The sequence below is a fragment of the Grammomys surdaster genome, unplaced genomic scaffold (assembly GCF_004785775.1).
Source record: "Grammomys surdaster isolate TR1022 unplaced genomic scaffold, NIH_TR_1.0 1149, whole genome shotgun sequence".
NCBI lineage: Eukaryota > Metazoa > Chordata > Mammalia > Rodentia > Muridae > Grammomys > Grammomys surdaster.
In genome coordinates this window covers 436359-464312 of record NW_021605568.1, presented here as the reverse complement: position 1 = coordinate 464312, position 27954 = coordinate 436359, and the positions used below count along the sequence as shown (strand labels likewise).

General features: G+C 43.2%; 1 protein-coding gene across 1 annotated transcript; it reads left to right on the top strand.

Moving 5' to 3' along the window:
• The first annotated feature begins 14 nt into the window (after positions 1-14).
• Positions 15-27954, top strand: Slc1a6 (solute carrier family 1 member 6). The gene is made up of 10 exons (XM_028783550.1): positions 15-200; positions 5930-6132; positions 8327-8464; positions 10124-10328; positions 11723-11765; positions 14344-14681; positions 19148-19381; positions 20909-21103; positions 25854-25988; positions 27607-27954. The coding sequence occupies exons 2-10, from the start codon at positions 5937-5939 to the stop codon at positions 27800-27802; spliced, it is 1680 nt and encodes a 559-aa protein (XP_028639383.1). The 5' UTR covers positions 15-200; positions 5930-5936; the 3' UTR covers positions 27803-27954.

Sequence of the window (27954 nt, the reverse complement as noted above, 5' to 3'; positions counted from 1 at the left end):
GCCGGCATTCCTCTGATTGCAAAGCGCATCCCTGCTCCGCGCCGCTCCCTCCGTCTTCGGGTCCCCAACGCAGACAAGGCACGGGTCCCTGGCGGGTCCCTGCGGACCCGGCCAGGCGCTTCCGCGGGTTCTGGCTTCTGCACCCCGGTGCAGCGTGCAGGCCGAGGCGCCAGCAAGGCGACCCCGCTGACCCGAGGCTGGTGAGTGGGACATTTATCCTGAGCGGGGTTGGATTTGGGTCCGAGTCAGGTGGGGATCCCTTGTGCATAGGTCTCCACTTTTTCATTACCTTTCCTCAGCTCTTTTTAGTCCCTTTACAGGTGCTGAGCCTGCCTCTGCCCTGGTACCCTGGTGAGTTTCCGGACTCTAGATCCCTGGGTCTTCTTCCCATTTCCCGAACACCCCATTTAGCAAACTCAACTCCCAGGCGGTCCTATTTCCAATACTGAATCTGATGCCTCTCCTATTTCTTTGGCTGGACTTCCTCTTCTCTACCAGGGATCCATAACCCATGTCTGCTGTGGCCACCATTCCAAGAGAGCTGGGTATGGAGATGCTGTGTGCATGGTTGTATTGTGTGATTTATTTTTGGGTGCGAGTGCTTTTCTAAAGAGGTGAGTGAAGCTAAGTGTTTGAATGTTTTGAGTTCTGTGCTCTCTCAGATGTGTGCTTGTGTGACTTTTGTGAACATCACTGTCCATGGAGTTTCATTTTCATTGGGTACTTGTGCAGGAGGCTCAAGATGTGTGGCTTTGAGTTTCATGGTGTGCATGGTGGCGGCTAGTGTGTGTGTTTCTCTGTGTAGACGTTGTATGGCTGATGCTGAATGCATGGGGTTGGTTGTATTTCTGAGAGTGTGTGAGAGGTTATGTGTCTTCTGGTGTGCATGACTGCAGCAAAGGTTTGTTTGTGGGGAGGAGATAGGTGTCTGGTATGGCGCACATGGATGTGCAGTTCTGAAGGGTGTGTGTGGCTGTATGTCTGAAGAGTTTGTGTGGGACTGCATGTCCATAAAGAAGTACGTAGGTGTCATTGCACACAAGATGTGAGGCTGTATTCAAGTGAGTGTGTGATGAATGATTTCTTTCCTGCCCCTCTCCCTTCTGTCACACATTCCTCCAGGTAACACAACATCAATATATAATGTTATATAAACAAAGAATCTTCCTTTAGCCCTCTACTGTTTGTAAGAAAAGGTCCTGGAGATAGCTTAGTTATAGGCCTGAGAATGGAGAGAGGAAAGAAAAAAACAGGCCATTTAACCTTACAGCTTTAGGGCTAGAGAGATGGCTCAGTGGTAGAGGAGTTTCTGCTCTTGCAGAGGACCCTGGTTTGATTACCAGTTTCATGGTCTCTAATATCCTCTTCTAGCTTCCACAAGCTCCAGGCATGTTACATGCAGGTCAAACACTCACACACAAGATAAAAACGAACTTATCCTTTACACGCGCACGCACGCGCACACACACACACATATCTTTCAATTCAAATGCTGTGGTCTCATTCATGTGCAAGCTACAAATCTTGACCTTGAACAAATAGAGTAGAATAGTGATTATGAACGGGGAGACGGAGACAGGGTGAACATGCTCAACAGCTATCCTTTTATAAGGATTAGAAGACAGCTCCTGACACAAAGGAGTGCCAAGTGTTTAGTGGGGACGGAAGTGCTAAGAAACTTGATCTGACCTCCTGTATCACCTCCGTGTTCTGAAAGAGTTCACTGTGCCCTGAGGTGGGAGCAATTATCCAGTGTCCACTGAAAAGGAAGAATGAACTAGTGACAAATCACAGCTGTGTGAGGTTACAGTGATCTAGGCGGGCGTAGCGAAGGCGTGGAAGATAGCCTTGCATTTGAGCTCAATCCTATATCTGCTGCCTTTCTGCTTATTTATTTAATTAAAAAAACTTGTTAATTACTACCTACTGGCTGTCTTTTCCTTGCCAGTGATGGAAGGGAACACAGGGTCTCATGTACTCTTGATAAATGATCTACCCATGAGCCTACCCTTATTACCCCAGCCTACCCTTATTACCCCAGCCTACCCTTATTACCCCAGCCTACCCTTATTACCCCAGCACACATTTGCTTTTACTAGGCCACTGTCAGCCTGTGTGTGTCTGTGTGTGTGTGTGTGTATGTGTGTGCCTGTGTAATGCAGTCAGGAGACATTTTAGGGAGTTAGTTCTCTCCTTCCACCATGTTGGTCCCAGACAGCACTCAGGTCATCAAGCTTGGCAGCAATCCTCTCTACCCACCAAGCCACGTGGTTTTCTCCACCCCCACTTTTGTAAAGTCAGGGTTGCTTTTGTAAATTGTTTACATTTTGTGATCTCTATTTCAGCAACTCGACTTTGCCACTGTAGCCTGAAAGCAGCTGCAGAAACACAATGAATGAACATAGCTGTGTGCCAATACCATGATTAAAAAATGCCAGCCACACAGACATCAGGCCCGATTTGGCTCACAGACTACCATATGCCGACCCCCTCTCTATCTAGTTGTTTTCAGGTCTCCTTAGGGAGTTTGTTCCAGGTACACGATCTATCCTGGATAGACTCTGAAACCCCTGTCCGTGCAAGTCTTTTATACGAAATGGCATCATATTTGCACAGAACCCATTCTTGTCTTATTACATATTTAATTCATCTTGACATTACTTTTAGGTAATTTTATTACTTTTAGGTAATTTTCAGATAATTTTAGCACAAGGCTACAAGATGGTTCAGTGGGTAAAGGTCCTGGCCATCAAGCCTAAAGTCCTAAATTTAATCCCTGGGACTTACATGGTAGAGGAAGAGAATGGACTCCCAAAAGTTGTCCTCTGGCCTGCATTGGTGCACCTGCAAATATACACACAGATGCACACACACACACACACACACACACACAAAGAGAGAGAGAGAGAGAGAGAGAGAGAGAGAGAGAGAGAGAGAGAGAAAGTAAATAAATAGCTCCACCTAATACAACTTCAATACTGTGCATATAGTTACTATGCTATATCATTTAGGGACTGGTAAGAAGAAAAGTCTGTTCATGTCTGGTACAGGTGCAAATTAAATAACTTTATCAATTGATTGAGTGATAGATATTTTTGGTTCTGGGAAATAAACTCAAGCCTTTGCACATGCTAATCTTATGCTACCATTAATAAAACAAAACAAAACAACCCACCCAAACCCCAAAACTGCTGGAGAGATGGTTCTGCAGTTAAGAGTGCTTGTTCTCATAGAGGATCCAGATTCTGGTCCCAGCTTGCATCTGACTGCTCACAATTCCCTGTAGCTCTTGTTCCAGAGGATCCAATGTCCTTTTCTGGGTTCCATGGTCATGCACACATGGTATGCACACACGGTACACACATACACACACACACACACATACAGTGCAGTCATACACATAAAGTTTTTTCTTTTCAACTATGCATATTCATCTGTGAGTAAGTGCATATGAGTTTAGGTTCCTTTAGAGACAGAATAGGGGAGTGGATGCTCTGGCTGTAAGCCATCTCTCCAGCCTTACCTTTGAGGTTTTGTTTCTAATTCATTGGTAGGTCTGGAGAGATGGCTCAGTGGTTAAGAGCACTGACTGTTCTTCCAGAGGTCCTGAATTCAATTCCCAGCAACCACGTGGTGGTTCACAACCATCTGTAATGGGATTCAATGCCCTTTTCTGGTGTGTCTGAAGACAGCTACAGTGTACTTATATAATGAGATAAAAATAAATAAATCTAAAAAAAAACCAAAACCAAACAAGTATGTAAAATATTCATTGGCAATTTCATATACAAATAAATGTATATTTAGGTCATATTTACCCCTCCTTCCTTTTCTTCTTCAACTCTTCTTGAACCCTCTCACATTCATCTCCTAACTTCATGCTGCTACCTCCTCCTCCTCTTTCCCCTCTTCCTTGGAGTAATCTACTGAGTCCATTCAGTACTTCCTCTCTGCCCAGGAGTATAAGGGGCCATCCACTGGAGCACGGAAACCACCACCAACCACACACTGAAGAAAAGTGCCTTTTGCTTTCTCCTAGAATCCATCAACTGTCACTAACTCTTTGAGCTAGATGTGAGTTGATTGGTTATCTTTTTGATACAGGGTCTTTCTAGGCAGCCCAGGTTAGCCTTGAACTCCTGTTTCCCCCGTCTCAGCATCCTGAGTGCTGAGATGTGGATGTGCAGCCTTAATCTTTACTCACTGAACATTTTACACCCAGTGTTGGTTGTATCTGAGGATGTTGATTTGTGCATCTGCAGAACCAGCTGTCTGGACAGTACAGCATGGCTTGTTGGGCAGAGAAAGGAAAGAGAGAAGTGTCCAGGCTCTGATCTGGTTTGGACTCAGTTGAATGCTCTTTGGATTCATGGGTTACTCTGAGTTATCATTTAGTAACTGGAGATACGATGTACCGAGAAGAAGGTGCGACTGCCTGCTTTCTGTGCAGCTTGCAGTTCTGGTCTGTACATGTTCAGAGCAGGTGAGAAGCATTACTGTGGCTTCAGGGGACCAGTCCATTTGGAGCAAAATCTGACTGGAGCTTTACACTGAGAACCAGGGCTTTGAGCGGCAGGATATGGGGCATGGGAAGCCCAGTCAGATGCCTGTCTTTTGGAAGTAGGTGGATAACTTAGATACGGACAGCAACCATTTCAGTTGCAGCAAATCAGTGATGAAACAATGCAAGGGTGCACAGGGTGCTGCATGCCTGGAGTCCCAGCTGTGTGGGAAGCTGAGAGGATTAGTAATGAGGACTGAACGTAGGGCCTTGCACATGGCGGGCCAGTATCAACCACGGAGCTCATAGTCCAGCCCTCTTCAAAAAAGAATTTTATTTTCATGATTTTTCATATGTTGTGTGTGTGTCTACATGTGAGTGCAGGTGCCAATGACGCCTGGAGGGGGCGCTGATCTTCTGGAATTGGAGTTATAGCTGTTTTCAGCTACCTGATGTGAGTGCTGAGAACGGTAGTCTGGTCCTCTGCAGGAGCGCTGTGCACCCTTAACCACTGAGCCGTTTACCTGCCCCTGCCCACTAGCTCTCTTCTTAACCTTTTATTTTGAGATGGGGTTTCCTAAGTTGCAGGTGCTGGCCTTGAACTTGTAACAACGCCCTTTCCCTAGCCTCTGGAGTAGCCCGTTTTACAGGACTGCTGCAGGCTGGGTGAAAGCCAGAATTTCCAAGCTGTTTTGTAACTTTCAAGTGTTTTGTTGCTAAACAGATTGGCAGGTTTTATATTTACATGACTTTTATTTAACTCTAGAAACTACAGCATCCCACTTTGGATACCGTAAGAAAGAGTAAGTCAATAAGGTTAAATAGATATGGGCGAGGACATCAGAGGGATGCAGAGTTTGAGGTTTCACTCCAAAAGAGGTTCATGAACACGCTGGGCCCAAAACTGTTATCATTTGTTTCCCAAGCCATCCCTCCTTTACCCTATTTCTCTCCTGGGCATGCATACAAAGTAGCCACATTAGTTGGGTGCCCATTGTTTGCCAGGTACTTGCTGAAAGTCTTCAGGTCGGACACCCAACTGTTGTGGCTTGTGGGACTAGCCTAAAGGTGCGCTTTCAAGAGCTCTTCATGCAATGGATATTCAGCAAAAGCCTGGCATTTTGGTTTGAGCGCTGCAGCAGCCTTCAGTTGCTTGAGATGACAGTGAAATAGAGGGAGAGGCTGGAGGCAGTATATTGTTTTTTTTTCTTCCTGTAGCCTGCCTCTAACCATCCACTCTGGTGTGTGGGTTCGAAGGCCTCAATCTTTTCCTGCTAGGGCAACGAAAACTGAATCCGATCCGGAGCAGGGTCTCAAGCTATCTCCTCTGACATAGCTCCTCCCATGACAATGTGCATTCCTTCACCCCACCCACTCCTCTTCCGGGACTCCTCCCTCACCAGATATGGTCTCCTCTGTCCCCCGCAGAGACACGATGAGCAGCCACGGCAACAGTCTGTTCCTGAGGGAGAGCGGCGCTGGCGGGGGCTGTCTGCAGGGCCTGCAGGACAGTCTGCAGCAGCGAGCACTGCGCACGCGCCTGCGCCTGCAGACCATGACCCGAGAGCACGTGCGGCGTTTCTTGCGCCGGAACGCCTTCATCTTGCTCACAGTCAGCGCTGTGATCATTGGTGAGCTCTGCTTCTGGGAGGCGGGACTTCTGTTAACTGCCCCCTTGCTGTCTCTGGTGCGCTCATTTCACAAGCCTTCTGCTGAGCCTTCCTGAGGACATGGACAGAGAGGGCATACACATGGGCAAACACAATTGTAGGAACACGATGTGATGTCACATGTGTGGGTATGTGCACAAACAAGTACACTGCACAGATGTGTACTTTACGACTACACACAGAGAAAGATGTACGGAATTTAGAGGTGCAGACACCATATTGTGCACACAGGCATAAATATGCAGCTGTCCATTCTACTCTTAGGAGACTGGTTCCAGCAAACACTGCCCCATTTTATTTAAGAAACATGACTTAGGTATCTGGCGATTTTATTATTCACAAGCTTTTGTTATCTGTGGGTGCTCAAGTCCCTTAAACAAAATAGGGTTAGTTTTTGTTTAGGATCTGTGGTTATCTTGGTCTCTAGGTTACATGTAACACCCAAAGCAATGTAACTGCTAGTTAAATAGTTGTAATATTGTATTGTCTAGGGAATATAGACAAAAGAAAAATATCACTAAATGTTCAACAGATACAACTTAAGAAAATATGTGTATATTGTATAAAATAATGGGTTTCATCATGGCATCTACATGTCTACATATAGTGTGCTTTGATCATATACTTTTTCCTTTACCCCCTCTTACCTAATCACCCTCTGCTGGTCTTTTCCTTTCTTCAAATAGTTCCCTTTCTACTTGTATGAGATACAATAGTTTTCCCTCTAAAGTTGTCCATATGTTTGATTGATTTGATAGTGCGGCACACAAGGATACCAGAGCCAGCTGTACTAGACTTTGTGAACACTTTTATACTCATATATGCATTCACATCTACATACATAGGAGTCTAATTGCATAAGCACCTCTATGTTTGAAAGTGATAACACAGACACACCCCCAAAATGCATGTGCTTATCTTTGTATATAAGCCCACATATTCAGGTACACTTTATGCTTACAGCTGAATGTAAACTATCCCATATACATGAGTGCATGCATAAATAGGTGGAGACATATAAATTTGCATACATTTTATGGCATATATCTTTGTACATTTGTACAGTTCATACATACACATACACACATGAATGCACACATACCTATGTACACACAGATGTACACGATGCACACATATATTCATGTGCACACAAATGCACACACACTCATTCATACAAATGCACATCATGCACCCATATATCCATGCTCACACAAATGTATACACACACTCGTACACACACATTCACATACATACCCGTGCACAAACATATCCATGAACACACCTGTAGTAATATTTTTTGATTTAATAAATTCCATTGGTGTGTTCGCCTCAGTGGTTTACATTCCCGAATAAAAGGCACACACACAGCCTTTATGTTTTAATATTCCTTAATCAGCACAATAGCTGGGCTACTGTCTAACCTCCATGCAATTAATTCAGTTTCCACTGATATTCCCGAGTTATTACTTACTAAATTCTATATACTATCTTGGCTGCCCTGGATCCTGTTGGGAAGCCCTCTGGCCCACACTTTCCTGGTTCCTTCACATGGTGGCCAGATTTCTGTCCTGCACTCTTCTCAGGCATGTTGTCTCTCCTCTCCTCCACACTCCACCAGCATGGTGGATCTTTTTCCTCCTTTCCTGGTCCCAAGCCCAGGAAATTCCAAAAACCCGCTTCTATCTGTCCTTACCGGCTATTGGCTGTTGGAATTTTTACTTACCAATCAAAATCACCTGGGGGCAGGTTCCCAGTTGTACAGACACTCTTGTAAGCAGTTTTGGGGACCTTAATTAACATTACAGTACAGGCAGTATTAAGCCAAACCCACTGCACCTACTCATGCACACACAGATCCATGCACACAAAAATGTACACTCATACCTAGCACACACATAATCATACAAGTAGCCATGCACATGCCCATACAAATACATAACCACACACACACACTTTTACACATGCCCACACATACATATGTACCCTTACCTGTACACACACAAACACATACAATACCCATACACATAAATGCACACCCTCATAGAATATTCATTCACTGCTCACCATACTACACTCTCTCTGGGATGGATGAATGGACCCTGCCTGGGGTTGAGATCCATAGCACATTCCATGAACCCTTCCTTTCCGGTTCTAGGTGTCAGCCTGGCATTTGCATTGCGCCCATACCAGCTCTCCTACCGTCAGATCAAGTACTTCTCTTTTCCTGGTGAGCTGCTTATGAGGATGCTGCAGATGCTGGTGCTACCCCTCATTGTCTCCAGCCTTGTCACAGGTGAGAGCCCAAGCCAGTGTGCATCTCCAGGACACACTTGAGCCCAATCTTGAGAAAAGATCCAGGGTTGCTCCAGTCATGGGAGCCCATTCTCAGCGTATCAACTCGAGCCATGCCTAGGTCTTGCTTATGTGCTGCTGCCACACGGACCATGTATCCCCATATCTTTCTTGTACTTTTTCTTGAAGTGAAATACATCCTGCCAGAGCTCAGAGTTTCTCAGAGAGAAAAGAAAGACTGGAGAAGCAGGAAAGGTAGCTGTTATATGGGGTAGATGAATAAAAGGTGGAGTGTGGGTGACCATGTTGGAGGTGCGTGAGACTGAGGTGCCAGGTTGGAGGATGGAGGAAGGAAAGGGGCTGTGGAAGCATTATGTGGCACCTTTTCTTCTAGATAGTAAATATTTTTGGCTTCAAGGGTCTTCTTATCTTCATGTCAATGGTTCAGTTCTGATGTTGGAATAGAAAAGCAACCATAGGCAATATGTCAGCAAATGGACATGGCTGTTGTCCTAATTTCATTTATGTTGTTGTAAAAAAATACGTGACAAAAAACAATTTAGGGGAGAAAGGGTTTATTTATTTATTTATTTATTTTTAGCTCACAGTTCCAAGTTATACTCTGTCATTCAGGAAAATTAGTATAGGAACTTGAAACAGCCAGTTACATCATACACACAAGCAAGAGCAGAGAGAAGATAAAGAGACACATGCTTGTTTGTATCAAGCTCCGTCTTTACACTTACACAGCACACAATCCTTTGCACAGGGAGTTGTACTGCACACAACTCTTTACACTTACACAGCACACGATCCTTTGCACAGGGAGTTGTACTGCACACAACAGGTGGGAAGTCTTCTCTCAGTCAGTCAATCTGAACAACCCCATATTGTTTCTTGACTGAGTAATACTTTTATTTAAAAATATGGTTTTAGCTTGAGATACAAAAATTTGGTTAATCTATCGGGGGATTTGTTCCAAAATCTCTATAGATACCAATACCTGAGGATGCTAAGTCCTTTCTATAAAATGCTCTGGTATTTGCAGATGACCTATGCCTCTCTTTCTGTGTGCTTCACATCATCTCTAGATGATGGAGTACACCCAATACACTGTACAACTTTATTTCAAAGCAAAATAGCATTTATTTACGTTTATATGTGTATCTTGTTATTACCATTTAATCATGTGTTTATGTGGGTATGTGCACATGAATAGGGGTGCCCCTGAAGGCCAGAAGGGGGCATCAGAATCTCTGGAGCTGGAGTTAGGAGTGGTTTTGAGGCACAGAATGTACTGCTGATGAAGTTTGGGTCTCCTGTAAGAGCAGTATATGTTCCTAACTACTGAGCTACCTCACATGCTTCCTTTTTCACTACCCCCATAAATTAGGTTTATAATATATGTTTTATATTTTATATACATTAATTTCTATAATATATAAAACTATATATTATTTTTTTACCCAAAACTGTACTTATTCGTAATACCATAAAAGAAGTTGTATAACTCTTAGCACCCATGGTTTCTGTGGACATCTTCAGTTAAGGGATGGGCAGTGATTTTGAGCTGATGGCTTGAGCTGATGGTGGAGCGGATGGGAAAAGGAGTGGTGGGGTATGAGTGCTGCTGCAGGGACTGCACTATTCTCTCTTTTAGGTATGGCATCCCTGGACAACAAGGCGACAGGGCGGATGGGAATGCGGGCAGCTGTGTACTACATGGTGACTACAGTCATTGCAGTTTTCATCGGCATCCTAATGGTTACCATCATACATCCTGGGAAGGGCTCCAAGGAGGGGCTGCACCGTGAGGGCCGCATTGAGACTGTCCCAACAGCTGATGCTTTCATGGACCTGGTCAGGTGACATTTTCATTTTGTCTGGATGACATGCAAAAATTCTCTTTCTATGAGAGGCCGTGGACAGGTGGATCCAGTATGGAAAAGGATGGAACAATTGGTTGCCATTTTTGGTACTCAACTTTCTGCCCTGGATCCTTGCACATACCCTCTAAGAAAGCTACATGTAGATATGACCGTTGCAATCTGAGGCTGGGAAGGAGACAGTTGTGGTATCTTGGGACTGGGTAAGAGGAGCTGCTATTTTCTAGGTGTTCTCAAACTCCTTTGGTGAGCAAATGATTCTTTTAGTCTAAGAAAACTTTGCTTGTCAACCTCAAAGTCAAAGCTAGCCATATTGCTCCTGCAGTACTGACTTGGAGTTGGAAGAGTTTAGGAATTGCCATGGCATTTTCTGCTGCTATTATACAATAGCTGAGAGCCAGTAAGATGGCTCAGTGGGTAAAAATAGTTGCTGCCTAGCCTGACCACCTGAATTCAATTCTCTTGACCTACCTGGTAGAAGGAGAGAACAGAATCTCACGAGCTATCCTTTGATCTTCACATACATTCTGTGGGGATATGTACACACACACACACACACACACACACTCTTAAGTAAATGCAATAAAGTTTAGGGCCAGTGAGATGATTTAGTGGGTAAAGGTGCGTGTCACCAGGCCTGACTGCTTGATGGGATCCACATGCTGGAATGAGAGAACCAACTCCAAGAAGATGTCCACCTCCTTCTATATGTAGACCATAGCACATGTATTATAAATATATATTGAAAATTTAGTAAATATATTAAAGATTAAAAAAAAGTATCCTGGAAACTGAGTTAGTTATAAAAAAGTCAAAACCCCCCAAACCAAAAACAAGAAACAAAGCTTCATTTATCTTGTTATTTAGGAATCGAGGGTATCCAAGCATCTGGAGAAGGCCTCCTAGCTGCATTCTAACACGTCAGAGCGCATATGATGGTTAGCCAGAGAAAGCATATAAAAAAGAGCTTTCTTTTTGAACAAGACTACTTCCTATTAATCTATAAACATTTTTAGTTCACAGCTCCACCTCCCAACATCACCTTTATGGCATTCAGATTTCAACATGACTTTTGGAGGGGCCTAACTATTGTCAATCTATGATGAGATCCATCTGCACCCATGAGCAGCTCTGTGGGTATGGGTGATGTCCTGTGGCCTTTGGTTTTGTTAGAGACATTGATAGTGTTTACTTCCATGGTCACTGTAGGGTTCATGTCAGATAGTGTAGGGCAGGAGCTTGGCTTAGCACTTGGCACACACCACTGCATTTTTGTACTGCCTGTTGCTACAACGGTCATTGCTATTATCTCAGCATGTCTTGGCTCACTTCCAACATCTAACCACTTTCCTTTTTCTGATGTTTCTGTGCAGAAATATGTTTCCACCTAACCTTGTGGAGGCCTGCTTCAAACAGGTTAGGAAGAAGTACACGGTTTAATCAAGGAGGGATGGAGGGTGGAGAGAACTTGCTTCCCAAGGAGAAGGGTGGGAAGAAGGCTGAAAGAGTGGGTAGGGGTCCTTGGGGTGGTCTCTGGGAGAATTAGTGTACTTCCTGTGGCTATGATGCTGAAGCAAAGTGTTGCCAGGGCATTGGACCTATGGAGGCTGGGAAGCTGGGGTAGAGGTTCTGGGACATTTGATCACAGACGTCAGAGAGAGAGAGAGATCCTAAAATGTGTTTAGGCATCACCTTAGAGCTGGTAGTAGAAAAGTAGCCACAGGCAACATGTGAAAAGTCCCACTAAAACTTTATTTATAGAAGCAAGCCATTGACTGGATTTGGTTAGCAGGTGGTGTTTATCAACTCCCTTATTGAAGGGTTGACATAAAGATGTAGACCATCTATCCATTCTTTTAGGCTTTGGTTTTTATTGTTCTCACTATTCACTTACTCATTTCTTCTCTCTGGTGATGAGGATGAAACCCAGGGCTTGTTTACTTTAGGCAAATGTCAGTTGCTAATTTCTATTATTATTATTATTATTATTATTATTATTAATGTATGTGTGTGTGTGTATGTGTGTATGCATGACAGGTGTGGGTGCATTACAACTTTTGAGAGTTGGTTCTCTCCTTCCACCATGGATTCTGAGGATCCAACTCAAGTCCTTAGGCCTGTGTGCAGTGGGACTTTTACCTGCTGTGAGCTATCTTGCTAATTCAGTCACTCATTTATTTAGTAATATGTTTATTAAAAATTTTAAAGTGATATATAAAAATTGTACTATCCCTTGACATTAACAAAGATTGGATCCAAAATCATTGTTGCTCAAGTCTCTTATATAGTATGGGTGGAATTTGCAGATGGTCTCTGGGTCATCTCTAGATGATGGAGAATAGCTAACAATGTAAATGATATGCAGGCAGCATTCTTCCCCTTTAAAACTATTTAAAGCAGTGGTACTCAACCTTCCTAACGCTGTTACCCTTTAATACGGCTCCTCAAATCATAAAATTATTTGTGTTGCTACTTCATAACTGTAATTTTACTACCGAATGGTATCTCAGTTAAGACTATAGGAAATATGTGTTTTTTGATGGTTGCAGCACACAGGTTGAGAACCACTGGTTTAATGACTAATGACAAGACAAAGATCTGTATTTGTTCACTACACAAATGTTTTTTCAAGTGTTTTCAATCCATTATTGCTTATGTCTGTGCACAAGGAATTCACAAATGCCGAGGGGTTGTGTTTGAGACTTGTGGGGAAATATAACACAGGTCTGCTCACCTTGTGACAGGTCAAAGTAATGATTGTACAAAGTCCAACTTGGTACACCAGTACATTTTTGGTAGGACTTCTAATGGGTGTGTGGTGCAGAGTTACTTACAGGAGCAGGGATGACTCAAAAGCAGCTGCATCACAAAAAAAAAGGAGAGAAAAGTGCCTGTCCCATCCCAGTATGGGTGACAACTGTCGCAGGCTGTGTCCCTGGAGAAGCTCTCTGTGCAGCTTCAAGCAGCTCAGCAGGTTTGAGGATCTACTCTCGGCAGCTTGGCTGGCCAGAGTCTCTCCCTCCTTGAGCAGTCACTTAATGCTTTTGTAAAGGAAGGGCCTTCATGAATCTTGTAAGCTTCAGATTTCTCAAACATGTTAAGTTTGTTTACCTCCTAAATTACATGAACCTTCCAGTTCCCTGCTGGAGTGAATCTTTCAGTTTAGAGAAACTGCTATACAACAGGAGAATACACTATATGTGTTTGGAGGTTCTGAAATATATATACATATATATGTTTATATATTTCACACATATATGAAATACATATGAAGAGAATACATATAAATCACATATATGAAATACATAAATGTATGTGAAATATGTATATACTTCATACAGTGAAATAGCCAAATCATACCAATTAGATAAGCACACCAAACACATATGAAGTAAAAATAAAAAATATCTTTAAAAAGTTTCCAATTTTGGTGCGTTTTGGATTTTGGATTGTTATTTTGCTTACTTATTTTGTTATGCCTTATGTATTTACTTGTGTGTGTGGTTATGTATAGATGTGGGTATGTGCCGTGCTGCACATGTGGAGATCAGAGGACAAGATGCACAGTCAGCTCTCCACTCCCATTGTGTGAGGCCTGGGGTCAAGTTTAGTTCATCAGCCTTGGCTGAAAGCATCTTTACTCTCTCAACCATCTCGTCTGCCATGGATTTGTATTTTTGGGTTAGGGATGCTCAGCTTGTATTTCTTTGAGTTATTTATTTTACTTGGCTTATATATTCAACAGTGAGCTTACTGGGATATAGAGTGTGTGTATGTGTGTGTGTGTGTATATACATGTGCAAACACCAAGGATGGAACATAGGACCTCATGCATGCTAAGCATGTGTAGCTCTCTGGTTTTTTTTTTTTTTTACTGTATTTATTTATTTATTTATTTATTTATGTACTTATTTGAGGCATGTCATTTCTTAGGGATTTTTACAGGTGAGTTAGCCTCCATACTGAATCTGGCCTTAATTTCTCTGCATTTCAGTTTAAGACACAGTATAGCACACGAATGGTAACAAGAACGATTGTAAGGACAGACAACGGGTCAGAGCTGGGAGCCTCCATTTCTCCCTCAGTAGAAAATGAAACGAGCATCCTGGAAAATGTCACCCGGGCCTTGGGCACCTTGCAGGAGGTGATAAGCTTTGAGGAGACTGTGCCTGTACCTGGTTCAGCCAATGGCATCAACGCCTTGGGCCTCGTGGTCTTCTCTGTGGCCTTTGGGCTGGTCATTGGTGGCATGAAGCACAAAGGCCGTGTCCTGAGGGACTTCTTCGACAGCCTCAATGAGGCTATTATGAGGCTGGTGGGCATCATCATCTGGTGAGTGGTAGGTGGGTCCCTGTGCCTGGGTGGGTAGTGATGGTTCTGGGGGTGATGGAGAGGGGGCCCTTGCAGACATTTGTTTAAGTCATTCATCGTGCATTAGTTAATATAACTCATTTGTTCACTCGTATCTTTCTGTGGTGATTTATTCAGCTGTTCATGACCTCATTAACCTATTGACTCACCCACTCATTCACTCACTCACTCACTCACTCACTCACCCACCCACCCATGTGTGGATTGTCTCAGTGGTTCATTCACTCACCCATCTGTCTATGCTCATTCTTCCACACAAAGGCTCTCCCACTTTTAAAATCTTTTTAGAAAAATGTGTGCTTAGAGAATTTCATACATGTATGCAAAGTGTTTGGGTAGTATCAACACTCTCATTCTCCCTCTGATGTCTCTCAGATGTTTATGTCCCCTTCCCAACTTTATATCCTCATATGCATGTGCTTGTATGCCTATATATCTTCCACTGATTCCAATGAGAGCTGTCTGTATGAACATGGCTGAGGAGTCATCCATTGAGTTTGGGTAGTTAACAATATGTCACTTTCATAAAGAACATTGGGTCTTCCTCCTCTAGCAGCCATTAAATGTCAAAATAGTTTCTCAGCTAGGCATGGGGCTTGTGAGTCACTCCCCACTCCATGTTGGAATGTTTACTGGCTTGATCTTGTGTCAACCTTGTGCAGACAATTACAGTTGCTGTGAGTCCACTGTGCTGCTTTTTGAGACAGGTCTTTCTACGTAGCCCAGGACAGCCTGGAACATGCCAGCCTCTTGCATCTGCCTCCTGATTAGGAAGGTTACAAGCACGCACTACCATACTTCCACGTTGCTTAATTCACTCACAATCTCATTAATTCACTTACTCTTTTCTGCAATGATTTTTCCCACTAACTTACTTCTTCCTCCATGTTCTCATCTGTTTCTTTCATTTACTCATTTATTCTCATCTTTCTAGCATAGAACCACTATTTAATCTATTATTCATCAGTTAAAGCACTCATTCATATATCTATTCACTGATAAACCCATTCAGTAGTTAAATTATTTCACAATTATTATTACTTTATTACTCTATCATCTATCTACCTATCTATCTATCTATCTATCTATCTATCTATCTATCTATCTACCTATCTATCTATCATCTATCATCTATCGTTTATTGTGTCTGAGTGTATGTGTGTGGGTATGCATGCCACAGCATGCATGTGGAGGTCAGAGGATAAACTTTTTGGAGTTAGTTCTCTCCTCTTACCATATGGATTTCAGGGTCCAGCTTAGGTTAGCAGGCTTGGCAGAACATGTATGCCCATGTATGTCTTTATCTGTGGAGCTATTCTGGCCCCAAATTACTTTTAAGTACTAGGGTTGAACCAAGGCTTTACCTATACTGGATAATCAGTCACTTTACCACTGAGCTGTATGTACAATCTCCCAAATACAATCTTTTTTTTTTTTTTTTTGCATTGTGCTCAGGATGGAGCCTTGGATAATCTAGGTAATTGCTGTGACACTGAACTTAAGCCCATTAGTTAAGACACTGACTACATTTACTTATTTACATACTTAAACAATTCTCCTTAGATTTAGTCCCAGACCTGTCTATTCATGAATGCATTTGGAATTCTCTCATTTACTCCCTTAGACATTCCATTTATCTATTCACTTACATACTCATGCCCTATTTTCTTATTTTCCTTTCTACATTTGGGTATGGTGTGATGTGCATGTGTATGTATGTTATTCTTGCATGAGTGGGGTTGTGTATGTGTGTTGGGTATGGTGTGATGTGCATGTGTATGTATGTTATTCTTGCACGAGTGGGGTTGTGTATGTGTGTTGAGTATGGTGTGATGTGCATGTGTATGTATGTTATTCTTGCATGAGTGGGGTTGTGTATGTGTGTGGTGGTTCAAGGATGGTGTTGGGACTCATTCTCCACAGTACCTTCACCTTACAAATTTATGGAGGGATTTCTCAATCAAACCCAGAGCCCAAAAAACTGGCTCATCTTGCTAACCAAATTGCTTCAAGGGATCCCCCAACTTCTCCTTCTGAAGCTGGAGTTCCAGGCTTGCTGCAGTGCCTACCCAGCACTACATGGGTTTTGGAAGGTTCAAACTCTGGTTCTCATACTTGCATGATGAGCACTTTAACCACTGAGTTATCTCCCTAAGCCTGTGATTGGAGATTTAATTAAAAAAAGAAAAGCAGTCTTTCACTCCTTCACTAGATTGTTTATCTACCAGATATCTCCTCAGGTTTGAAAACCAGAGATACACTGAATTCATACTTTATGTTGAAGAAATTTGTAAAATCCAGGAGGAAACTTATGTAGATCACATGAATTTAACACAAAGCAGAAGGTAATGTAGTAAAGCTACATCAGGGAAGTGTTAGGAATATGAAGCACTCAGTGGTGAGTGGAGACATATGCAGTGGATACTGCCTGGGAAGACAAGGGGTGAGGCAGACAGCTGGCCCTGAAAGGGGAGGGAGAACCTAACTGGACATGAAAGGGAGAGAGTGAAATCATGCTCAAAGAAGAGAACAGGCAAAACTTAAGAAAGCCAGTGTTTGGACAGTGAGTATTCTAGGTTCATTTTGGTCGCTGTGATAAAATTCTGACATAAAACAGCAAAGGGATTATTTGCTTCATATTTCCAGGTTATAGTCCATTATTGTGGAGAAGGCAAGGCAGGAGCTTAAAGCATCACATCACAGTCAAGAGTAGAGAGAATAAACACAGGAATCCCTAACTGCTTGCTTGTTTGCTTAGTACTCATCTAGCTTCCTCTATTCTTACATAGTCTAGGGCCAAGCCCATTAAATGGTGCTTCCTATAAGGTCTGGATGTTCCTATATCAACTAACAGTCAAGACTATCCTCCACAGACATATCCACAGGCTATCTTATCTAGATAATTCCTCACAGAAACTTTATTCTCCAATGATTTCGGATTGTGTCTAGTTGAAAGTTCAAACTAACTAGCACAGGTAACAATTTGTGGAAGTTTCGAAGGCCAGAGATAGGGGATGACTTGGTGTCTCAGGGTTTCTATTGCTGTGAAGAGACACCATGAACATATCAACTCCTATAAAGGGAAACATTTAATTGGAGCTGGCTTACAATTCAGAGGTTTAGTCCATTATCATCATGGCAGGAAACATGGGAGTGTACAGTCAGACATGATACTGGAGAAGGAGCCAAGAATTCTATATCTGAATCTTCAGGCAGCAAGAAGAGAGAATACAATGGGCCTGGTTTGAGAACCTGAAACCTCACAACCGACCCCTTGGTGACATACTTCCACCAAACAAGACCATACCTACCCCAACAAAGACATACTACCTAATAGTGCCACTTCCTCTTAGCTATGGGGCTATTTCCAGTGAAACCATCAGTCTTAATAATGTCTAAGGATGGGATTCTGAAGGGAATAATCATCAGGAGTTGCGTTGGGAGGGGACTCAATGAGGAAAAGACCCCAAAGTTTGCATGCTTCGGCATTGTAGGAACTTTTCTGCTGATCAGATGAGCAGTGGGGGTGTCAGATACATTCATGGAATCCAATTGTATTAGGTAACTTTCTGTTTCTATGACAAAATACCCAAGAAGATCAATGTAAAGGAGGAAAGGTTTTAGTTTTTCTCACAGTTATGCAGGTTTTAGTGCATGACTGGTTGGTTCTGTTGCTTCTGGGCCACGATGGTGAATGAATACAGCCAATGAAACTGCTAACGTCACACCTTCTAGGAAGAAGGGGTGGGAGATAGTGAAGGATTAGGGAAAAGATATATTCTTCAAGGGCACCCCCAGTGATCTGCTTCCTTTAACTAGGCCCTTCGTATAATTTACTCTCAATAGCTCATTCAACTACGAATCCATCGATGGATAACTTGGAACAGAGGTTGGAACTCTCAGTTAGCTTCCATAGGTCCCACATCAGAACACTTGGTCCCACTAGGCACCAAGCCCTCAATATATGAGCCTTTGGGGACAATGGTTTGAAAGCAAACCCAAACAGCAGTGCTATTTAAAAATATTTTATTATATTTATGTGTGTGTGTGTGTGTGTGTGTGTGTGTGTATGTGTGTGTGTGAATGTGTCTGTGTAAGTGGATGTGCAGATGTGTCTATGGGTGGCCACAGAAGCCAGAAAGAGGTTCCAGATCTCTTGGAATTAGAGTTAGAGGTGTTTTTAATCTGCCCAGTGTTTGGTGGTATCTGAAATCAGCTCTTCATCAGTGAACAGAAAGTACTCACAACCATAGGACCATTTCCTCAGTGTCCCAGGGCTGGCTTTGATGCTTGGGGAAGGTTTGATGGAGTTGGGGATTTCATGATAGGAACTGTCTGGCTCCATGACACTATATGGGTAAAGCCTTGTGAATGTCAGCTCTAGACCTATGAAGAAGATTGCCCTAATAAATATGTGCCTTGCCCAGGTATGCACCAGTGGGCATCCTGTTCCTGATTGCTGGAAAAATTCTGGAAATGGAAGACATGGCTGTCCTTGGAGGTCAACTGGGCATGTATACTCTGACTGTCATCGTTGGCTTATTCCTCCATGCTGGTGGTGTGTTGCCCCTCATCTACTTCCTTGTCACCCATCGGAACCCCTTTCCCTTCATTGGTGGTATGCTACAAGCGCTCATCACAGCCATGGGTACCTCTTCCAGGTATGGCCTTTTCCTGCACTCTCCCTGGGTCCATTCTTCATCTTTCATTGATTTCATTTAGGTATCATCCTCTCCACCTGCCCAAACACCTCTTCTGGTTGTACAGTAGAATGGGGGCGGACTCTTGAAACTCCCTACAGGTGGCCTATACTTGAGGATATAGCATTTACCCTGTGATGATTCTCCTGGACTTCTTGTCTCTTTTCTTGTTTCTCTAGTTTATAGGGAGGAGAGCCAGGTGCCAATTCTGAGTTTAGGAATTTTACTTTGGTGGTACCTTTCCCAGGCATCAAAAGTTTTCTCTGGGAGTACTGCCAGCTCAGAGCCTTGGCTTTTTTCTGTTTGTGTTTTTAGAGGGTCGATAAAGTAATCCCCCCTTATCTCTCATCCAAATTCAAATCAGTTTAAGAAAGTATCACAAGAGCCAAACAGATAGAAGACATATTTTATTGTGCTTCTGGTAATGGAGAATGTGCCTTTTGATTTTTGATCTGTGGCTAAATAGGATTGATAATACTATACCCAGAATTAAACTCATCTGATCAGTATGGAGCTATTCAGCCTATGCTGTTTCTGATGCTCCGGAAAGTTTGAGGTAGCATTGGGTGCTTCCCTATAAGCACTGTCTGTCTCTAAGGCCAAAGACTCTGTGAGTCCAAGCTTCAAGTTTCATGGCATAAAGCTGACTACACAGGGCCCAGTTCTTGCAGACAAAATGACCCCAAATGAAATGCCTACTCTTTCCACTAAAGTCACCAGTTAATGAAAGTACTCTCTGGGAAATGGTTGCGGGGAAACCTAGGGCTCCTGTAGACGGTTGTTCTTGGTGTAGACAAACACTCTGTCCTTTACAGCTCTAGTTTCATTTCTGTTGCTGTGATAAAATATACTGACAAAGGGCAACTTAGCAGAGGTGTGGGAAGGGTTTTATTTGGCTTACAATTCCATGTTACAGCCCATCACTGTGGAGAAATCCAGACAGGAACTTGAAGCAGCTAGTCACACCACTCCCAGGAACAGAGAATAAATGCATGCCTGTCTGCTGCTTGCTTGCTTATGCTTAGCTTGATTTCTCCACATCAGAACCCCCTGCCTAGGCAATGGTACCACCTACTGTGGGCTGGGTCTTCTTATATCAATTAGTTAAGACCATCTCCTAGAGATAATTCCTATAGGACAACCAATTTTAGTAACCCAACATTGAGACTCCTCTTTCCAGGTAATTCCTCGTTGCCAAGTTGACAAAGTTACCCGTCACATTTACACTGTCTGGATGGGACTCCTGTCATAAACCATTGATGTAAATGGGTCAAGAGACATTTCTTTTGGGGAATCCCTATCATGAGTTCTCTGCATCAGGAGTCCCACTTCCCCATGCCCAACCATCATTCTCAGTATCCACTCCCTGTTCAGATCCAACCTGCTCTCCATATGCTAAAGGGAGCCCTCCTTTGGCCCATTGCTGCCATTGTCCCTGCCCCATCCTTCAACTCCCTATTCTCAGCCTCCAGAACTCTCTTCCCCCAGCTCTGCAACTCTGCCTATCACTTTTCGTTGCCTGGAGGAGGGTCTGGGTGTGGACCGCCGCATCACCAGATTTGTGCTGCCTGTGGGGGCCACTGTCAACATGGATGGCACTGCACTCTATGAGGCCTTGGCAGCCATCTTTATTGCTCAAGTCAACAACTATGAGCTCAACCTTGGTCAGATCACCACAATCAGGTGAGATGATGATGTCATTAGCTGGGTAGGATAGAGGCTGTGTGTACAGATTTCCTGTTTATAACTGCATCTCATTCCTAAGATATATAATTATGTATATGCATATATCCCAAAATCTGAAATAAGAAAGTAACCTGTGAAACATTCCTGGTCTCTCGTGTTTTAGAGGAAGGATCAGGATGCTCAGTAGCATTGGATTCCAGGCTGATTGTTTTTCACTTATGTTGTTTATTGTCTGCCTATCACATATGAATGAAAATGCAAACTCTGTGAAGGAAAGTATTTTCTTCTTTGGAAATTTATATAATAGTCATATCTTGACTTAAAATAACCATCATATAATCTTTCCCTCCCTTCCCCTTCTTTCTATTTTTCCCTTTCTTTTTTCCTTCCCCTCCCTGTCTCCTTTCTACTCCTTTCTTTCTCTTTCTTTCTTTCTTTCTTTCTTTCTTTCTTTCTTTCTTTCTTTCTTTCTTTCTTCCTTCCTTCCTTCCTTCCTTCCTTCCTTCCTTCCTTCCTCCCTTTCTTCCTTCCCTCTCTCCCTTTCTCCCTCCCCCCCTCGCTTTCTTTTCTTGAGCTGGCTGGCCTGGGATCCTGAGTTGCTGGGATTGTGGGCATGTGCCACCATGCCTGGTATTGAAACGATGTTTTGACTTTAGAAAGGTGTGAGTGTGACATATGTTCAGTGGAAACCACGTTTAGTATTTTCAACAATTTTTTTTCTATTTTGTGTGTATGTATATGTGCCCTCATGAGTCCATGTTTGCTACATGTGTGAAGGTGCTTTCTAAGGTGAGAAGAGGGCTTCCAGTTCCTTGTAAGTGGAGTTACAGGTGACTGCTTGAGGTAGGTTTTAGGAATAGAGCTTGTGTCCTCTGTTAGAGCAGTAAGTGCTCTTAACTGCTGAACCATCTCTCCAGCTGCTTAGTTTTAAAGAATTTAAAAACACATTTATTTGTGTTTGTGTGTGTGTGTGTGTATGTGTGTGTGCGCGCTCGTGGGGGCGCACATATGCCACAGTGCATACGTGGAAGTCAGAGGATCACTCATGGGATCCAGTTTTCTTCTATTATGTGGGACTTGGGGACTGAACTCAGGTTGTCAGGCTTGGCAGCATAATGTCGTGACCCACTGAACCATCTCTCAAGTCCCTATACTTCAATTTTGATTGGAATCTTTTAATTGTCAACTTGGCAGAATCTGGAATCAGTTTCTTTTTGGCAGGTAATTTTTTTTTTTTTTAATCTCAGTAACAGAAATGAAACCTGAATCGGCACTGTCCTGGGCTCTATCCTGCTCACAATGAGAAGAGAGGGTTGTCTGTTATTCTTCTGATGAGGCAGGAGAGGCTCTGAGTTCCTGTGCTAGGTGTAAAGCTCACGAATGCAGCCTTCCCACCCTAAAGTCCATTATTTAATGCCAGTCTGAGTACTTGCTCAATCTCCATTCTGGGAACGTATCCTCTGGGACGCTTTCATTCACACAGAATGGCTATAGAATCTAGAAAAAGCTTTCCTAAGTTACTGGGAAGAGGGCTGGCACCTGGATAGGACTACAACATTCTCTGGAAAGCTCAGTGGCCTTTGCAATACATATCTCATCTTGCTAGACAATTGGAGTTGATGTTGGATTGTTTTTCTTCAACAATCCACTTTTAAAATTCACTTTACATCACAATAGCAGCTCCACTGCCTCCTCTCCTCTCAGTCCCAGTCTCATAAATCCTTCCTCCCATTACTGCTTCCCCTTCTCCTCAGAGAAGGGAAGCTTCCTTAGGTACCTATCATCCCACCCTGGGACACTCAGTCCCAGCAGGACTAAACATACTCTTCCTCTGAGGCCCCACCAGGTAGTTCAGGTAGGGGAAGGGAATCCGATAGCAGGCAACAGAGTCAGAGACAGCCCTCACTCCAATTGTTAGAGGACTCGCTTGAAGAACAAGCTGTACATTTGCTACAAATGTGTGAGGGGACCTGCATCCAGGGCCTGCATGCTTCTTGGCTAGTGGTTCAGTCTCTGTGAGGCCCATGGGCCCAGGTTAGTTGACTCTGTAGATCTTCCCATGGTTGCCTTGACCCCTCTGGCTTGCTCAGTTCTATCCCCCACTCTTCCACAAGACTTTCTGAGTTCCATGTGATGTTTGACTGTAGGTCTCTGCATCTATTTACATTTGCTGGTGGACGAAGGCTCTCGAGAGACAGTTATGCGAGATTCCTGTCTGTATGTTTCTGATACTGCAGAGAAGGTGGGCGGAGAGGTGGCCAGACCTGATATTGAAGTTTTAACATAGGCCACCTGTGACCCAGTAGATCCTACTTTAAACTTCATATTAATTTTTAGGACTAGAGATGCAAACCAGGATTTGTATATGCTAGACAAGTGCTCTACCACTGAGATATACTCTTAACATTTTATTTTATCTTAAAAAATTATTTGATAGGTTTGAGAGGTGGCTCAGTGGTTAAGAGCACTTACTACTCTTGCAGAGGACCTGGGTTTTATTCCAACTATTTACATGATGGCTTACAATTTCTTATCACTCCAGTTCCAGGGGACCCAATGCTCTTTTATGACCTTCATAGGCATCAGGTACACATATAGTACATAACATACATGCAGGCAAACATTCATACATATGAAATTAAGAAAACAAACACCTTAAAAAACCATCAAGATTCTTCCCCACCTTCTTTTCTATTAGTTTCAGTGCATCTGATTTTATGTGGAGGTCCTTTATCCACTTAGACTTGAGCTTTGTACAAGGAGATTAGAATGGATCAATTTTCATTCTTCTACATGTTGTCCTCCAGTTGAATCAGCACCATTTGTTGAAAATGCTGTCCTTTTTCCACTGGACAGTTTTAGCTCCTTTGTCAAAGATCAAGTGACCATAGGTGTGTGGATTCATTTCTGGGTCTTCAATTCTATTCTTCCTGTTTGTCTCTGTACCAATACCATGTAGTTTTTATCACTATTGCTCTGTAGTACAGCTTGAGGTCAGGGATGGTGATTCCTCCAGAAGTTCTTTTATTGTTGAGAATAGTTTTCACTATCCTGGGTTTTTTGTTATTCCAAATGAATTTGAGAATTTCCTTTTCTAACTCTGTGAAGAATTCACTCACTGATTATTGGATATTAGTACAGAACCTTGAAATGCCCAAGATGCAACTCACAGGCCACATGAAGCTCATGAAGAAGGAAGACCAAGTGGGGGTGATTCAGTCCTTCTTACAAGGAGTAACAAAATACTCAAGGGAGCAAATATGGAGACAAAGTGAGGGACAGAAACTGAAGGAGGGGCTGTCTGAAGACAATTCCACCTGAGTATCCATCCCATGTGCAGTCACCAAAGGTAGATGCTGATGTGAAAGTCAGGAAGTGCATGCTGATAAGAGCCTGATATGGATGTCTCCTCAGAGGTCTGCAAGAGTCAGACATATTCAGAGGTAGATGCTCACAACTAGCCATTGAACTGATCATGGGGTTCTCAATGGAGGAGTTAGAGTGAGGACTGAAGGAGCTGAAAGGGTTTGTGGCACCATGAGGAGAGCAACAATACCAACCAACCACAACTCCCAGGGTCTAAACCACCAGCCTGGGAGCACTTAGGGAGGGACCCATGGCTTCAGTTGTATATATAAGGATGGAGGTCCCTGCTAGGCATAGGTGGGAGAAGAGATCCTTGGTCTCATGAAGGCTGGACACCCCAGGGGGTGGGAATATCAGGCTGGGGAGTTGGGAGTGGGGGGTTAGGTAGGGGTATATCCACAGAGAAGCAGGAGGAGGGGTGAGGGGATAGGGTGTTCCTGGGTGGATGGGGGATGGGGTAAGAGGATAACATATGAAATGTAAATAAAACATCCAATTAAAAAAAAACATCAAGAAAGAATTCGGCTCAAAACTTAAGATGGGCCAGAATGTTCTTACCTGCAGTGTAAGCTGTATTTGCCGACTTAAAAAATAGTTCCTGTCTTTTCCAGCCACAGCTTTCCTGCATGCTAGCTGACAAAAGTTGCATATGTTTAAGGTGTATTTCATGATTATTTGCTGAATGTGTGCCTTGTAAAATGATCACCATGGTCAGGCTGGTAACTGCATTTATCTCTGCCTATAGTTTTCTTCTGTCCTCTCCCATCCCCTCCTCCTATGTTGTCTTCTCTGCTCTCATTCTCTCTCCTCTTCCCTTTTTTCCACTCTCTCCCTTACTCCTGTCTTCCTGTCCTTTCCCACCTTTCCTTCTAATCCTGATGTCCTCTCCTTTTCTCATCGCCTTTCTTCTTTTCCCCTTCTTCTGGCTCTCTTCTACCTTTCCTTCCCTTCCTTCCCTTCCTTCCCCTCCTGTCTCTTGCCTATCCTTCTGTTTTCCCCCTTTTTTTCCCTTGCTCTTTTTTTGATGGTGAGAATAGACTTAAGGTCTATTCTCTTGAAAAATTCAAATATAAACACAGTGTCATTAGCCACACTGTACACAATGTACATTCATCCCAGAATTCCCCAGGACTCATTCATCTGCTTTCTAGACATCATGACTCTTTGAAAGATATGTCCCATCTCCCAGTCAGTCTGCCCAGCATCATACTTTTTGCTTCTGTGACATCAACTTTTAAAATTTAGTTTCACATCAAAAATGAGATAATGTAATGTTTTTCTTTCTGTGTTAGCTTGGGAATTTAATTTAAGATGCTCTTTCCTGCCTGATCTTCCAATCTTCTGTTCTTTCTTGGATTCCTGACTCTCTTTCCATTTGCAGCATCACAGCCACAGCTGCCAGCGTAGGAGCAGCTGGCATACCCCAGGCAGGACTGGTTACCATGGTGATTGTGCTCACATCCGTTGGCCTGCCCACAGAGGACATCACTCTGATCATAGCTGTGGATTGGTTCCTGTGAGTTTGCTTTGGGCTTATCTCTTCTCATAACTTTTTCCTAAAGGATTTTGCAAGGACAGAGTTGTAGGATGTTAAAGGGTGAGGAGGGAATCGGGATGGTCTTCTAGTGATAGCCTCTAGGCTCAAGCTCATAGATTTATTATCTTTGGGACCTGGAGTGAGGAGGATTCAGAATAGGAGGTCTCTGTCCAAGAGCCAGCCAACTTCTCTTCAGCCTGTTTCTTGTAGAAATCATACAAAGGTGTTCAAACGTACTTTTTTGAACTCAAAAATTTTAAAACATTTTTTTCTTAGTGAAAATGCTAATTTTGAAAAATTTTGGAAGTGAGAAGAAAACACGGGTTACCTGTTGCATTAAATAGTGAAGAATTTTGGGTTTATAAAATCCACTGTGGTGATGGACAAAAGAATTTTGGTGAATTTACAATCTGAATGTTATGACCAGGCACATTTTCTGTCTCTTCTCTCTTCTCTTCCTCCCATCTGTTCTTTTTCACTAATTAAGTTTGTTCTTCGACAGTTTCATATGTGTGCAGTCCTCTCCCCACTCTCTCTTAATTCCTTTTCATCCTTGTTCTTTGACAGTTTCATATGTGTGGAGTCCTCTCCCCACTCTCTCTTAATTCCTTTACACCCCTGTCAACCTTCTTCCCTACTACCCTCCTTCCCACATTGACATTTTTATCTGTGACCTACTGAGTTGGAACAGAGCCATTTGTGTGTCTTGGTTTGAGACTATGCCATGGAGCTTATGAGAGGGTGCACACCTGAAGACAAGACTCCTCCTTTCCCAGAATCTATCAATAGCCAATAGTTCAGCAGGGAGGAGCCACTCTCTAATCCCTATCCCTTCCCTTCGTCTCCTGCTCTCTCTCTCTCTCTCTCTCTCTCCTCCCTCTCTCCTTCCCTCCCTCCTTTCCCTCCTTCCTTCTTTCCTGCTTTTCCCTTTTTTCTTTCCTCCTCCTCCTCTCTCTCCTTTTCCTGTCTTCCATTTTCCTCTTCTTTCTTTCCTTCCCTGTCTCACTCCACTCCTCTCCTTTTTTCTTTTCTTGCTTGCTTCCCTCTTTCCTTGCTTCTTTCCTTCCTTTCTCTTTCTCCTTCCTGCATCACTTTGTGCTTTCACTATTCCTTCTCTCTCATTTCTTTTTTTATAACATGGAATTCACATAAAATGTTCATTTTCGTCCCTATGTGGGATTTGTGGGCAAGAAAAAGTCCCGTTTGTACAGAAGGACTAAAATTCCACATGGACAGTCTCCAGCCCATCCTACACCCACATAGACTTATATGTAACAGTCTACATCAAACATTCAAGTCCAATAGTCTGCATCAAACACTCATGTTTAAGACTCTCTATCAGAGCCTAATGTCTAACAGTCTGCATCAGACTCTGATATCTAGCCACCTCTAAGTTAGCATATTTATAAACATGAATCACATATCGAAGAATAAATCTGAGGATTTCAGGGATAATATTGTTAGGAAGGAAAACTGAGGAAGAGTTGGACCTGTTCAAAGTCATGTGGTTATGAATCAGACTGGAAGCCTTCCTAGTCTACACTTGATTCTCAAAGGAGCTTTTCAGTCCCTCATTAATCTATTTATCTTCTACCAGTGACCGACTTCGTACGATGACCAATGTACTGGGGGACTCAATTGGAGCGGCTGTCATTGAGCATTTGTCCCAACGGGAGCTGGAGCTGCAGGAGGCTGAGCTGACTCTACCTAGCCTGGGGAAACCCTATAAGTCACTCATGGCACAAGAAAAGGGGGCATCAAGGGGTCGGGGAGGTAATGAGAGCGTCATGTGAGAAGCTTCTAGCTCTCTGTCCAGGGCGGAGGGAAGGGGCTGGGAGGGGAGTCCTGGGGAGAATCTGTTGCCCAGTTGACTGTGGGATGAACATACATGTTCTGTGTGGGTTCTCTGGGAACTACTGAGATAAAAGAGAAGGAATGAAAGGTA